Source organism: Lissotriton vulgaris, chromosome 4_1 (genome assembly GCF_964263255.1).
Source record: "Lissotriton vulgaris chromosome 4_1, aLisVul1.2, whole genome shotgun sequence".
Classification (NCBI taxonomy): Eukaryota; Metazoa; Chordata; class Amphibia; order Caudata; family Salamandridae; genus Lissotriton; species Lissotriton vulgaris.
Window position 1 is genome coordinate 339014685 of NC_141691.1, and position 14648 is coordinate 339029332.

Sequence of the window (14648 nt, forward strand, 5' to 3'; positions counted from 1 at the left end):
CTGCACACTAAAACCTCCTCCCCCGACAACCCAGACTCCACGCAATAACATCTAATTACTGTGGCGCACAGCACTGCTCCTGTCACTCAATAATTATAAATAACAATGCATTTTTATTTATATTTAAAAATACAACACATTAATAAAATAAATTGTCATTTACAATGCCAAAAACTAAAACTCTCAAAAGCGAGACCTTTTGTATTGCAAATGCTTGTTTTTCAATATGCCTAGCTGTGAAATTTGGGCCCTAGCTCAGCCATCACCAAGGAAACCCCAGAGGAATCCAGGATGGGGTGACTTGTGTGGATCTCACTAGGTTTTGTTACCAGAATCCCATTCCCTTTCAAACCTCAAACATTGTGGGTAAAAAAAACATCACTTTGTTGTGATTAGAATTTGCGGGGAGCCACCAACTGAGGAATCCCCCCCCAAGTCTTTTGATTAAAATTGGTACCTCACTTGTGTGGATAGGCCTAGTGTACGCAACAGGAAACGGCCTAAAACCCAACATAGACTCTTAACCACTTGCTGCGGATGACGAGCTCAGCTCGTCATCAGCCACGGTAGTCGTGTGCGGATGACGAGCTGAGCTCGTCATGTAAAGCGGCTTTTTGTAAATTGCTGCACACAGCGGGAAAAGCCGCCGCAGCGATGCGGTTAACATTATTCTAGTGAAAACAGACTTTTATTTTTGCAGTGCGCCTACCTGTGGATTTTGGGCCCTAGCTCAGCCGGCACCTAGGCAAACCTATCAGACCTGTACAATTGTGTAAACTAGATACCAAGAGGAATCCAGGAAGGGTTGACTTGTGTGGCTCTCACCAGGTTCTGTTACCCAGAATCCCTTGCAAACTTCAAACTGTAAAAAAAAAAAATACATTTTTCGCACATTTCTGTGATGGAAAGTTATGGAATCAGTGGGCAGGCACAAATGTCCACAACTTTTATTTAAGTTTAAGGTTTGCAGGAGATTCTGGCTAGGAAAACATTGGTGGATTCACGTTACCCACACCTCCTAGTACTCGCTCAGACGTCTAGTTTTCATAATGTCTGGGTTTGGTAGGTTTCCCTAGCTGAGCCAGGGGCCAAAAACTCAGGTTACCCCCTTGTAAAACCAGGTTGTTTTGTGATCGATAATTTGGATGCCTCCATAATACATTATGGGCCCTTCCCTTCCCTGTGGCAGGCACTTGATCCACCCACATAAGTGAGACAGCATTTTTTCGGGAGACATGGGGGAGCGCTTGGTGGTAGAAAATATGTGAAGACACAGTGATTCCACAATTTTCCCCACGCAGAAATGAGTAAAACATTAATTTTTGTAGCTAAAATTGAGGATTGCAGGGTATTCTGGGTAAAACAACGTTGTGTGATCCACCCAAGCCACACCTCCCTGGACTCCGCTGGATATCTAAGTTTTGGAAATGTCTGGGTTTGGTAGGTTTCCCCAGATGGCCGCAAAGCCCATGACCAAAAAAGCAGATGCCCCCCTTGCAAAAACAGGTTGTTTTGTAGTAGATAAAGAGCTCCTGCCTTTTTATGTTCCGGGGTCGCCGGCCACCTACGGAAACCTACCAAACACAGACATTTCTAAAAACCAGACACCCGGGGGACTCCAGGGATGTATAGCTTGTGGTCCCTCAAAGGTTCTTACCCAGAATCCCCCTGCAAACAAACTTTATCTAAAAGGTCACAAATTCCTCACATTTCATTGGGGTAAGGTGGGAAGATCACCACGCAAGTACAAATTTCCCTACACCCAGCGTTCCTCTCAATCTCCCGATAAAAATGATACCCCACTTGTGTGGGTGCCCACAGCACCCATAAAAACTTATGAAAAAAACACTGCCCTTTTGCACCCAATTTGGTTCCCCCCAGTTTTTAATTTTCTACATTTTTAGGTGCTCTGCTTTGGATAATATCCCCCATGGGCATAAAGACTATTTGTTAGGTTTGTTTTTTTGGAAGAGGGGGGGTGTGTTGGCATGCTCATTTTGGGCACCCCCCCCCCCCTATGTTTAAAAATAAAAAGTAAAACGCTGGGGCCTAGTGTGCTGGTGTGCTTTCTGCAACCCATCCCACCCCCCACCCCCAGAGGCGCAGAAAGAGGGCTATTGCTCCCTTCTGCCCCCCCCCCCCAGGAGGAGGGGCAGAAAAATGAAATATTCCCATACAAATATGGGGAGAGCAAAGGCCCTTGCCAAAGGGGCAACAAACTCCCCCATCCCTGGTGTCTGGTTGTGGATCCCTGCTTGGGGATTGCCCTGCTGCAGCGATCCCCAGACAAGGATCCACTAGGAATGGCTACGATTGGAAAGGGGAGATACTCGCCTTTCCAATGACACCTCTCCCGCCTGCCTATGTGTACAGGGGCTGAGATAGCTCAGTGAGCATGTAGGAAGTGAAAGTGAAAAACTAGCTAGTTTCACATTCAGTGTAATGTTGGCGCGCCAAGAGCGCCGATCGACGTTTTATTGAGAAAAAAAAGTGCCTCTGGTAACTGGGGAAGCTCTTCCTCTGCTCCAGAGGCTGAAAAAGTATCAAGCATTGGCATAGCCAAAAGGTCTCGCCTTCGGGACCTTATAAGTGTTTAGTTATCCAGTACAATATCCTTGGTGCAACAACATCAAGTGTTGCATGGCTAAACACCTATGAGGTCCCATAGGCGAGACCTATTGGCTATGCCAATGCTAGTTTTGAGCGAGTGGCTCATGCAGGTATGCCACTGTGAGGCAGAGATGCTGCAAGTGCTTTTACAGGACCCCTTGTGACATCGCGCCTCTTCAAAATGTATCTTGGGTCTGGTGGGTGTAATACTTCTAGCCCCTATTCCAGTCTTCTCACAGCCAATGCATCCTTAACTGTCCCATGTACAGCCGGGGTTGACACTCCTATGGTGGTGGCGGATGTGGTGGTAGACATGGTGGTGGTGGTGGACGTGGTGGTGGACGTGGTGGGGTGGACGTGGTGGTAGACATGGTGGTGGTGGATGTGGTGGTAGACGTGGTGGTAGACATGGTGGTGGTGGATGTGGTGGTAGACGTGGTGGTAGACATGGTGGTGGTGGATGTGGTGGTAGACATGGTGGTGGTAGACATGGTGGTGGTGGATGTGGTGGTAGACGTGGTGGTAGACATGGTGGTGGTGGATGTGGTGGTAGACGTGGTGGTAGACATGGTGGTGGTGGATGTGGTGGTAGACGTGGTGGTAGACATGGTGGTGGTGGATGTGGTGGTGGATGTGGTGGTAGACGTGGTGGTAGACGTGGTGGTAGACGTGGTGGTAGACATGGTGGTGGTGGATGTGGTGGTAGACATGGTGGTGGTGGATGTGGTGGTAGACGTGGTGGTAGACGTGGTGGTGGTGGATGTGGTGGTAGATGTGGTGGTGGTGGATGTGGTGGTAGACTTGGTGGTGGTGGATGTGGTGGTGGTGTTGACGGACGTGGTGGTGGTGTTGACGGACGTGGTGGTGGTGTTGACGGACGTGGTGGTGGTGTTGACGGACGTGGTGGTGGTGTTGACGGACGTGGTGGTGGTGTTGACGGACGTGGTGGTGGTGTTGACGGACGTGGTGGTGGTGTTGACGGACGTGGTGGTGGTGTTGACGGACGTGGTGGTGGTGTTGACGGACGTGGTGGTGGTGTTGACGGACGTGGTGGTGGTGGTGACGGACCTGGTGGTGGTGGTGATGGACCTGGTGGTGGTGATGGACCTGGTGGTGGTGATGGACCTGGTGGTGGTGATGGACCTGGTGGTGGTGATGGACCTGGTGGTGGTGATGGACCTGGTGGTGGTGATGGACCTGGTGGTGGTGATGGACCTGGTGGTGGATGACTATTGGGTAGAAAGGTGCCGGCAGAATGCGGAAGGAGAAGAGATCTCCAAGGGGGCACATGGGAGAGCAGAAAGAAGCCGAATATTAGAAACAAGCCACGGCATCGCTCTGGTTGATGTTTGGGCGGTGGGAGGGGTGTTCTGTGCAGAAAGGGGTTACGGCGCTCTAGTAAATACATTTTAAAAAGCGCAATACGCCAAAGTGAAAGCAACCGTTTTTGGAGCTGAAAGTGCACGCTGTGCTTAATGAGCCATGACGAGGGAGGAAAGCCACTCTCGCTCCTGCAGACCCTAGGCCAGGACAGAGAAGGCGGGACATGCACCCGCCTTTGGCCAATTGCGAGCGGTCTGTCTTAGAAAGATGCATGCAAAGGCCAATAGGGGTGAAGAAAACCAAAGCACACACAAGCGGATGTTCCAAAATTTGAAGCCCTTAATAAATGTCTCGCACAGCAGAGCATGTGCCCTGGCTCAGGTGAGACCTAAAAAGGAAATCCCTCTGCTGTTTACAGTAGAGGGATTTCTGAATGGTGTGCCTTGGACATAATAGTTAAGTCCTCAGCATAGGAGCGCCACAGCCGAGGACCTAACCACTACGTCCAAGGAACAGAAGGGGATAAAATGATAATTCCCAACTCCAGGAGCTGGGTCATACTAAGAAATGCCAGAGGAACGTTATTCTCTGCACTTCAAGTACTTTGCACCTTGACAATACAGATTCCTGCTGAAAACAGTAACTCACTGCCTTTCTCGAAAATCAAAGAAGAGTGGTCACCACAAAAATGCATTATGGAAACGTAATATTTATTTAACAAAACTCCATTTATTTCACATGCAGATGGCATTCATAACTACAATCTTGGAAACTGAAGTTTTACCTAGGTATATGGAGTAACATCTAGGGAATTCTCACAAAAGCTCCACAGAGTTCAGAGTTATTCTCCAAGTTCCTGGTTAAGCATATCACTCTAGGGAAATAAGGAATTCTCAAGAACCCTTGTATTCAAGCACTGGGGTTTGCTTCTAACACACACTCTCCAGGAACCCACTACTACTCTAAACTGCCATCACATAACGTTTGATCTGGAACAGAGCAATTCTCTACATTCGTCACATCAAGTCAGATGTCACAATTCTACATAATTGCATAAGCATGTCTGAAATCTTTCCACTCCTTGTATTACCCAGATGAGCCATCTTCACAAGCACACATGCATTCCAGAAATTTAACAATGCTATTCGAATTTACCCTTAACCTCAGAAAATACATTCTGGCAAAGTGAGTAACTCTAGATTCCGTGCAAACAAATGTAAATACAACTCACACACACACACACACTAACAATCTGGGAAAAGGAGTAATTTTCAACCTCCTTCAGAAATCACACTTGGCAGGCATTCACATACTTACGATACTTAGGTTTCAGTTATTTAACCCATAAAACCCTGGGGCACATGGTAAGCCAAGAAGCACACCGAGTACTCCACATCACTAACAACAATCTCACTGTGCATAGAAGACTTAACCACAATAAGAGTTACCTATTCTCTATGCATGATTACAAGGGACGCACATATTGCTGTTGCTGGACATGACCCTGCAGTATTCCAACAAAGTTACGAAAAAACTTAATTCAAAATAAATGTGTGACATACTTCACCCCAAAACAGTAAATGGTAAAGTATTGGCACCACCCTCTAAATCAGACTGGTGCATATATCGGCCCATATACATATCCCTCCCCGTATCCATATATCTCTATATCCATATCCCTCCCCATATCCATATATCTCTATATCCATATCCCTCCCCATATCCATATATCGCTATATCCATATCCCTACCCATTCCCCTATATCCCTATATCTTTCCAGCAAAGGTGGTCCAATCTGCAGCGCACTCTCGCTGCTGGTGCGACATGTAGGGGGTAAAGACCACACAACCCTTAAAAAGTTAATCACCAATGAAGAAAAGAAAATGTTGCACTTCCAGGAGTACAGTAAAAGTAAAATAGGACCGGAAAATCTCAGACTTCAAATTCCACCCAGCGAGCCTTCGTTTTAAAAGGATAGCTTCATGATACAGATGAGGATATTACCTTTGGTTTTAATGCACCGATACGGCCCAGGACACTAGAAGGGAGAAAGAGCCTAGGAGTATGCAATTTAATAATTTCAATCATCATTAAAGGGGCATTTTTGAAACGTCCTGAGCGAAAACTATAATTACCAGAATGCTCTGCAAATAGACACTAAAGCACAACGTGTGCAACAGCTGTGAGCAATTACCATCCGAGAAGACGGAAGTCAAAATCCATCATGGGGCTCTGCTACTAAGCTGAAATGAAGCTGGTGTCTTCAATAAAGAACTGCTTTTATTTAACTCCTGGGAGTGTGACATTTTCTTTTCTCCATTGGTGAGATATAGATATATACACACACATATATATACATACACACACACACATATATATATATATACACACACACAAAAAACACACTGATTAGTCATTAGCACAAAAGAAAAAGTGATATCTGAAACCAAAGATGACCAAGTGACAATCTGTTCGTTAAAAAAAATATTTATAAAGTAGATGGAAAACAATGATATTAGGTAAGTTTATAGTTGTGCTACTCAAGTACGCCTTCTAGCTGGCCTGATCATATTCCTGGTCTTGTGTAAATAAGGAAGCGAAGGAAACCAGCCATTTGAAATTCTGAAATAAAGGTGTCACAGGGAGCAGTCTTCTAGCAGATTTGCAAACAGAAGCGGACCTGAAGGATTAATGCCAAAAGATAGATCAGCAAATCCGACTGTCGCTAAGGTTTGGTTTAAATTTGCATGCCAACGAAGTGAACATTCGTTATGGGAATTAACGAGAGTGTTTTACAATCATCTGGAAAAAAGAAGTTACTTAAAAGTCAAAGTTTGTATATATTAACGGACATATTAAGTGACTAACCTCGTGTATTCAACTCTTATTTAAAATGCGAACAGAACGCAGGCTTGCTTCCCGACTAAGGGAATCATTAAGAGATCGGTCGATCGCGAGTCCGCCAGACACCTTTGCGGTCTCGGGACCTACTGACCTCAGGTCGGCTTCCCGACACCGCAATTACAATGAGACTGCACATGGTGTAGTAGCAAGTGCCCATTTCTCTATGGGAGCTTATGCGGAGGAAGGACACTGGCCACAGCTCAAGCTCCCATGGAGAAATGGGAGCTTCTGTTAATACCATAATTCATGCACTGCGTGGCAGGCACACAGTGCAGGGATTAACAGGGGGACACCATAGGTGCTCCCCCCCACCCCTCTCCCGGGTCCCCAATCCAAGGTCACAGAGATATGGGGCCCTGCTAGGGGTCCCCAACGTCGCTTTCTGACAGGCTTCTCATGTTGGACAGCCAAACGTGAAAAGCTGGTTGGAAACGGTCATCATAATCCCAACAGCAGAAACGCAGTCTATAGGGGATTATGAAAGGTTTCCGACTAACCGACAGGCTAAAAAGCCAGTCTGAAAGACCAGCCGCTTTACACTCTGACCACCTATATTTTAATTGGGCAGTCTTACTGTAAACCTACCATGCCGGGTGGTAAGCCTCCGATGAGGGGCCGGTGGCTTACCGACCAACAGCGTAATCGACCCCCAAGTAACACTAATCAATGTAAACTATACAACAGAGCATTTACTGTTTGCAAAGAACTCAGAATCAGAATTAAATACTAACAGAGGACACTTACTGTCTAAGACAGAAAGATCTTTATTTTGGAAGCAAGCATCACGTTTTTTAATCAACATATAAGAAGCAATAAAAAGTATTTCCTTCTTTAGTGCTCTATTTACCTTTAAATACGATCCATAGTACTTTGTAACATAGGGGCTGTCACACTGGCTTAATACCGTTATTTCTTGCTGTATATCCTCAATTTCATCTTCTGCTTCTTCAAGGTCGATAATTTTTATGGCAACCACTTGCTGCGTCCGGTTATCAATTCCTTTGAACACTTCACCAAATGATCCTTTTCCAATGCGTTCGAGCTTTGTAAATAATTCTTCTGGGTCTGCCCGAAGGTTCTAGAGAAGTAAAAAAAAGCGGTCAGTACTGTCCAGTTTTATTCTTAAATTGCTTTGCTCACACTAAAATCACCTTGAGAAGACAATGTGTGAGTCTTTGCTTTTCAACTCAATACATTAATTGATCATTCTATCAAATTATGAGAGACATTAACATCCCAGCTTAGACTCCCTGTATAGAAGAAGTCTCTCTCCGAAGGCACATGCAATGACATCAATGAAATTTGAGCAATGCCAAATAACCACACGAAGGTCATTAGACCAGTGACTGTCAAAAAAGGTTTCAGTGCACAAAGGTTTCACTGCCTCATTTGCAAAGTATTCAATCATTTGTGTGGAAACTCCAATATACATATATGCCCTATGTATTCACAAAGCAGAGAGCACCTAAAGAAATGCAGCTTTATTAAAAGTGTCTTGAGTGTGACATTCTCATATATGAATAGACCTGCGTTTCTCCCCCAACAGACCCCTTAAAGAGACCTCTCTGATAGGGTAAGTGGTACCTGGGAAACTGCAGGTTTCCTGAAATGCAGTTCCATAGCAAATTAGGTTTTCCATTCTACTGGTCTTCAATAATGTATTTAATTATTTTTATGTTGGGGAGGGATAGGACAAGTAAGTAGTAGAAAGTTAGAATGTCCATATTTTTTCTAAAAGAAATAGAAGGCACTGAAGGTTACAAAAACATCCAAGTTGCTGATTCCGCTTGATCATTGGCAATGCCAATAGATCTAGCTTATAACAAAGTGCCTCTTCAGCAACTGGTGAGTTTATGCACTAAATAACCAATCATACATAGACTGTCATTCGAAAGTCCATTCATTCACCCACTCATTCATTCCTGCGAACACCCACTTAACCATCCATAATTAAACAGACACAGACATCAAGTGCATGGACAATAAAGCAAAAGTATAAAAAGAAAACAAGCTGCCACCTGAACTTTGCAGGTGTAAGCTTCTTATGAAAAATCTAAACTGAACATAGAAGTGGGTAGCAGACTTTATGTTAAAGCTCCAGTGCCACAAAAAAAAGGATGTAGCCACCTTGGTAGCCACAATTGCTTTTTCGTGATGATTGCTGAAACACAGCGTGTGAGAACGAACTTCGACACTCAAAAGTTTCACCTGAGCCTGCTGGACACAGGAGTGTCAAAGAGTAGTTTTGTTACCCAAGAAGGACACAAGCCACATTTAAAGAACACATTCAGTTTCACTGTGACAGGACTTCGAGGGGCATCGACTTCTGTGGCTATTTATGCCCTCCTTGTTAGTTTACCGAAAGGTGCCAACCAGTAAGACCCCTGTCAAATGGATCAGAATTCTCAGCATCTTGTATCCCTTGCATCACAACCACTCTATTGATGCCTATAAGGATTCGTCCACAGAGACTTAAACTGGACTGGAGACTGCTTCAACAGGAAGCGAACTGTCCTACTAAGCCTTATTGGCCCCGCTGACTTGCTCCCTGCCGGGCTTTGTCACCTAAAGTGGGCAGGGGTACCAGACACAACTTTATAAAACAATATCATAAGATTATAAAATCTTTCAAAAGAGTATAAAAGTTTCCAAAGTAACTTCAGTCGCTGCCAATGCGGTTTACATTTTGAATGAAAAATTCTGATTTAAGATTTTCTTAAAAATTCATATCTATAGAACCCTCTGGGGGGTTTTGCTTGTTTTTGTGTCTAGAAAGTCATAAAAACAAGATCTTTGTTTATCAATTGGTGTTGGATTTCCTTTGTGTCATGTTTCTTTCTTATTCAATTGTTTGGGTAATTCTAAATGCTTTGTTAAAGCAGGACAGGTCGATGGCCACAGTAAAATGACGAAGTGAGGCAGGTAGTGGTAAATAAACATGCGCTTATTTAAAGTGTCTCAAATACGATCATCTGGTGAGCAAAACAGAGCACGAGCTTACACCACCGTCTGACCAAACTTTCCCCATTGCCCCAACATGACCACCCTTCATTTGATATTCCAATACCATGACATACATATTATTCCACGTGACCTACCTACATTTCTATAAAACACACAGCTAACCAGGGTTAGACTAAGGTTTTGCAAAAGAGCCCGACTGGGCCAAAGGCAGGTTTGTAAGTTTATTAGATTGGGAAGTCACCACACAAAATAAACCACATTTCCTCACAAAAGGAAAGGCCACTAAGTCCAGACAATGAAGGGCACTCATTTTCAGGGGAATACGCACATGTAATCTGTCAAAACACTTTCTCAGAGAGCAATATGAACGAACAGCAGAAGTGGGCAAACCTATTGCCCCATATGTTTGCTGCATTGAGAAGATTATGAAGGACATCTGGACAGAAGAATGTTGACCCAAAAACCAAATACGTATGTGGTCAATTTAGGTTTTTTATTGTAACGGCTGGCAGGCAACTGCACCTGGCATCCTAAGCAGGACTTGCAAGGGTGATCAGTGTTGTAAGTCTTCAACCTCCAGTATTTATCAATGGAAGTAACTAAAACCAAAATCCTTGCTTACTAATCTGTGAGATCCCATTTAACAAAATACTAGTCTACAGGGATTAACAAAGTGCAATAGCAATTCATCCATAAAGGACGACAGGCTTCAGTAAGGATTTTAACAATATGTCAGGAATGCGGTCATTGCAGTAATTTTGTATACGGAACAGATTAGACCTATGGCAGCCGACATAATTTTCCCATATGAACCAATGAGTCCTACATGCTTTATTGCAGGCTCACCTGTGTGCTTTCTATATTGAGCATAATCTTTTCTACAAAGTACAAATCATGTATAAAGGCCTAACATTTAAAATATGTAGTCAATTCAAGTTTCTTAAACAATGTAAACCCCTCCCCAATAAGAAGGCCTGACCAGTATACTTCCAGTGCAAATATTCTACCCTCAGGGTGCAATCAGAGGTAACCAAAACCCGACCCGCACTTGTCTATTATAGTGAACTAGACAAATCCATTTAATGCAATATCTATTAACAGGTTTCAGCAAAGAGTAATGACAATCCAGTCTTGACGGACTAATGGCTTTAACATATGCTTTTTACAAGAAATAAATCGGGCCTTTTGCTTTTTCATAAATTGTCATCATAAACCGATCAGACCTGTAGCATAGACCATACCGTTTTACAATAAACCAATCATGACTTAGGACTTTATTATTGGCAGATAACAATAAAATCAACAACAAAAACGCAGGCCTACCGTATTCAGCATAAGCTTTGCCACAAAGCACCCATTAGTATACACGAATAAAATTCTAAATATGTACAAAATGACACTTGGCAAAATATACAACCTACCCCTGGGGTTCTTACAGGGTTACGGTAACCAACATCAAAACCCGGTCTACTACAGTAATCGGAGATTCAGTACCATGTGCGCACGCACACATACATACATACATACACAGTAACCTGGTGTGCACAAAGACGCTAATGTGTATGTGCGCAAAATGCACGCATGCGTTAACCTGCACGCTCACACGCGCTCCAACAGGTCTCATAATCCAACTGTGAAACTGATACTGATAGAAAGAAGAACCTGAAAGTAAATCCTGCATTTGTAGTTAAAAAGAAGTGTTCCAATACAGCCAGTAGCCGCAAATTCCTGTGGAGATACACTGAATAACACTCAAAAACTGCTGCCTAAGTCCGGAAAACTGACGGTACACACTTTCAGGTCAGACATTGGCAGTTTCCCATCTTTTTCTTAGAAAATTATACAGGCAAACATAAAAATGTAGCTTTCAAGGGCTGTGTGATTTTCAAAACCAGATGAAGTCCCACAGAAAACGAACACGACACAATGCCAGGGTGTTGGTTTCAGACGAACGTCTTTTAGTAATCCGAATGCAAGGAAAACAATGTTTCACAACAAACGCCCATCTGGAGCTACTTCTTAATTACTAACACTTGGTAAATTTGCAAGCGTCACAGCCATTGGACGGCACATTTTGGAGCACGATTATAGTGATGATTAATAGGAAAACTGGATGAACTGCATCGCATGTTACTGAATCACTCGCTCGACTCGCGAATCACAGGGCTGTTTCCTCCATCCAGATAAAAAGGTACGCGTTGAGGAGTGCATTATCAATGACGAACCCGTTTGTCCAGTATTAACAGAGTAACAAACTAAACTGCGGACAAACAGGAAGGCCAAAGCGAATTGACGAATCGCGTAAGAAATACTTTTTTCGATAGGTTTATAAATAATAATTTACAAATCTAACAAACTGGACGTGCTGTACAATTATAGCTTTGTCATGTGGAGTGCAAATCTTACAAGTGCTCGTAGTAAAAGAATACTGCAAACTATCGGGGCCATTATTGAGCATCTCAGCAGTATTCTACTACAAAATCAACGGGAGGACAATACCTGAACGGGATACATGATTCAAACCTGTGTACTTTGAGTTTCCCTCTTATTTTCACACAAGTACATTAGCCCACTGAGCAATCTTAACAGCTACATCCACTAGCCAAGTTCACCACCCGGGAAGATAGATCACCGAAGGTTAAGAAATAAGCCTGCAGTAAATGGGGCCTGCATCTAGCAGGACTCAGCATCCAATATCGGTAAAACAGTTCAGAGTGCCGTTGGTAAAAAGTAAATCATAGTTCGATTCCTAAAACGAGAACTTGATGGCTCGTGTATTTTAGCAGAGATCCAAGCGTAACCTTCAGGTCACAAATTACAATCCAAGCACGATAGCTCAGTTGCTTATGTGTACGAGGTAAAGACCACCATGTAATGGACAAGTAGAATTCGTAATTACTGCATGGTTAACGGTCTCGAAACTTCATTCTTACAAGGGCTATAACATTGGTACAATGTAGATGTGTATTAATTATAAGTTTGTGTTGCATGCAAAACAAATAGTCATTTTAAATAACATTGTTTGTCTCTGCCTACAGTACATTGTACATTCAGGAGGCATGTTAACCCCCCTAAATCGCCCAGCGTCATGGGTAATTAAGAACATCCATTTCCAGGAACACTGAAGTGTACCCAAATAGTAAACTTGGACTTTCGAGACTCTACATCTTAGAGCGTTTCATTCTCTTTTCAGGAGACCTTACCATAATGTAGGTTAATAGCCATGATCCTAGTTGCTTTTAAATAGATGGATGAGTCTGCACTACTAGCAAGGCCAAAAGGAGGGAATATCAATCTCCACAGGACAGCATGCATACTCAGACGATGAAACGACAAGTGCAAGGGGGGGGGGGGGGGGGGGGGGGGGGGCACGAGATTATTCACACTTCCCTAGGCAAAATGAGCCTATCAAAAGTGAGACGAAGAAGGGAGGGTAGTTTATGAGCAGTGACTGGAACACGCAGCAGGGAGATAGGAGAGCAGGATGCTGTACACAGGCAAGGGAGGTTGGCACAAACTTGAGGGATGTTTATGTTGGAAGCAGGAAGATTGGAGTGGTAGAGGAAGAAAGAAGGGTAAAGGAAGAAGTGTGAACTGGGGACTGCATGGACAAGTAACTGAAGCAGGGGGAAATGGGGTACAGAAGTGGGTCGATATAGGGACATAAAACTGGCATCATACAAAAAGTTGTGATGTCAGAAATGGGGCGGGGTAGAAAGGGAAGAAGCAAAAAATCTTCAGAGGCTCAGTCACTCACCATATAGGCACCATCACCCTGATAGGCATCTCTAGTGCATGAGCCTATATCGGCACACCCTAGCCATTCCTGTATTTGCTCCCCTCCCTCACCTTATACACCCTTCCTTGCACATCTCTTTTTAGTAGCGTCCCAGAAACCTCCAGTATCACATGGGCATGCACAGACCGGCAAGACTAAATTCACGCATAAACAAAATTGGTCAGCCCATACTGTCCATTTGCAGAGCCAGTCAGAAGGCAGCCATCCCGGTAACAATTAAGGAACTGTGGAGCAATCACCCATTCCATAGCCAGCAAGTCTTGTCAAAGTCAACATGCTTCACCAATAAAAGATCATAGGCCTGGTCAATGTTTTTTAGACAGGTAGCACAGCAGAGCGGGCTGCTTTGCAACATGGCTTAAAGTAAAGAAATAAAGCATAATGACGCAGCCAGCATTGACTGCGTCACAGCATTTTCAAGCCTTGTTGCAGACAAGCCTGTTTTGCTGTGCAATAAGGCTAAAAAAAAAACTAAAAAAAAAAACACATTGACAAAGCCAAGTAGCTCTCATGTATGCAAATGCTATTTGGCTTTGTTAATGTTTTTTGCGGTTGACTGACTGGAGGGTTGTAGGTGGCAGCCAGAAGTGTGTTTGGGGGAGGCAGGAACATAACTAAAAGCAGGAGGCGGGCGGGGAGCAAGCGACATGTGGAAGATGAGGAGGGCAGGAGCAGCAAAACAATGGACAGCAGGGGGCAGGAAGCAATAGCACAGGTGGGGGGAGGATGGAGTGGGACAGACTGCAGACACACTCTTATAGAGTGAATTAACTATTTTTTTTTTGAAGTACCAGCAGGAGCATGCCTCTAATAGGACAACACTGGCCGCAGACAGGAAGCTGTACTTGGTCCATGCTCCCAAGCAGGGACAAAAGTTGGAAAAGGCTGTAGGAAGCCCTTGGCCAGATAGAGGTGCTAAATAATAAGCAAGGAAAAAATAGTGATGTCTAAGCCAACCAGCCATGAATCAAAAAACAATTTCAAAAGGACAGTACCAGGATCCAATTGAAAACACGGTCGGAAAACGGGCAGCGCTTCAAGTCCATA

At 43.9% G+C, this 14648-nt stretch overlaps 1 protein-coding gene across 4 annotated transcripts in view; it reads right to left on the reverse strand.

Moving 5' to 3' along the window:
• Positions 1–14648, reverse strand: part of STK26 (serine/threonine kinase 26) — a 234213-nt gene that overhangs the window by 137216 nt on the left and 82349 nt on the right. For all 4 annotated transcript variants that reach the window (XM_086918710.1, XM_086918713.1, XM_086918711.1 and 1 more), the window contains exon 2: positions 7686–7916. In XM_086918710.1, the coding sequence (XP_086774836.1) occupies positions 7686–7916 (231 nt within the window). The remainder of the gene's footprint in view (positions 1–7685; positions 7917–14648) is intronic.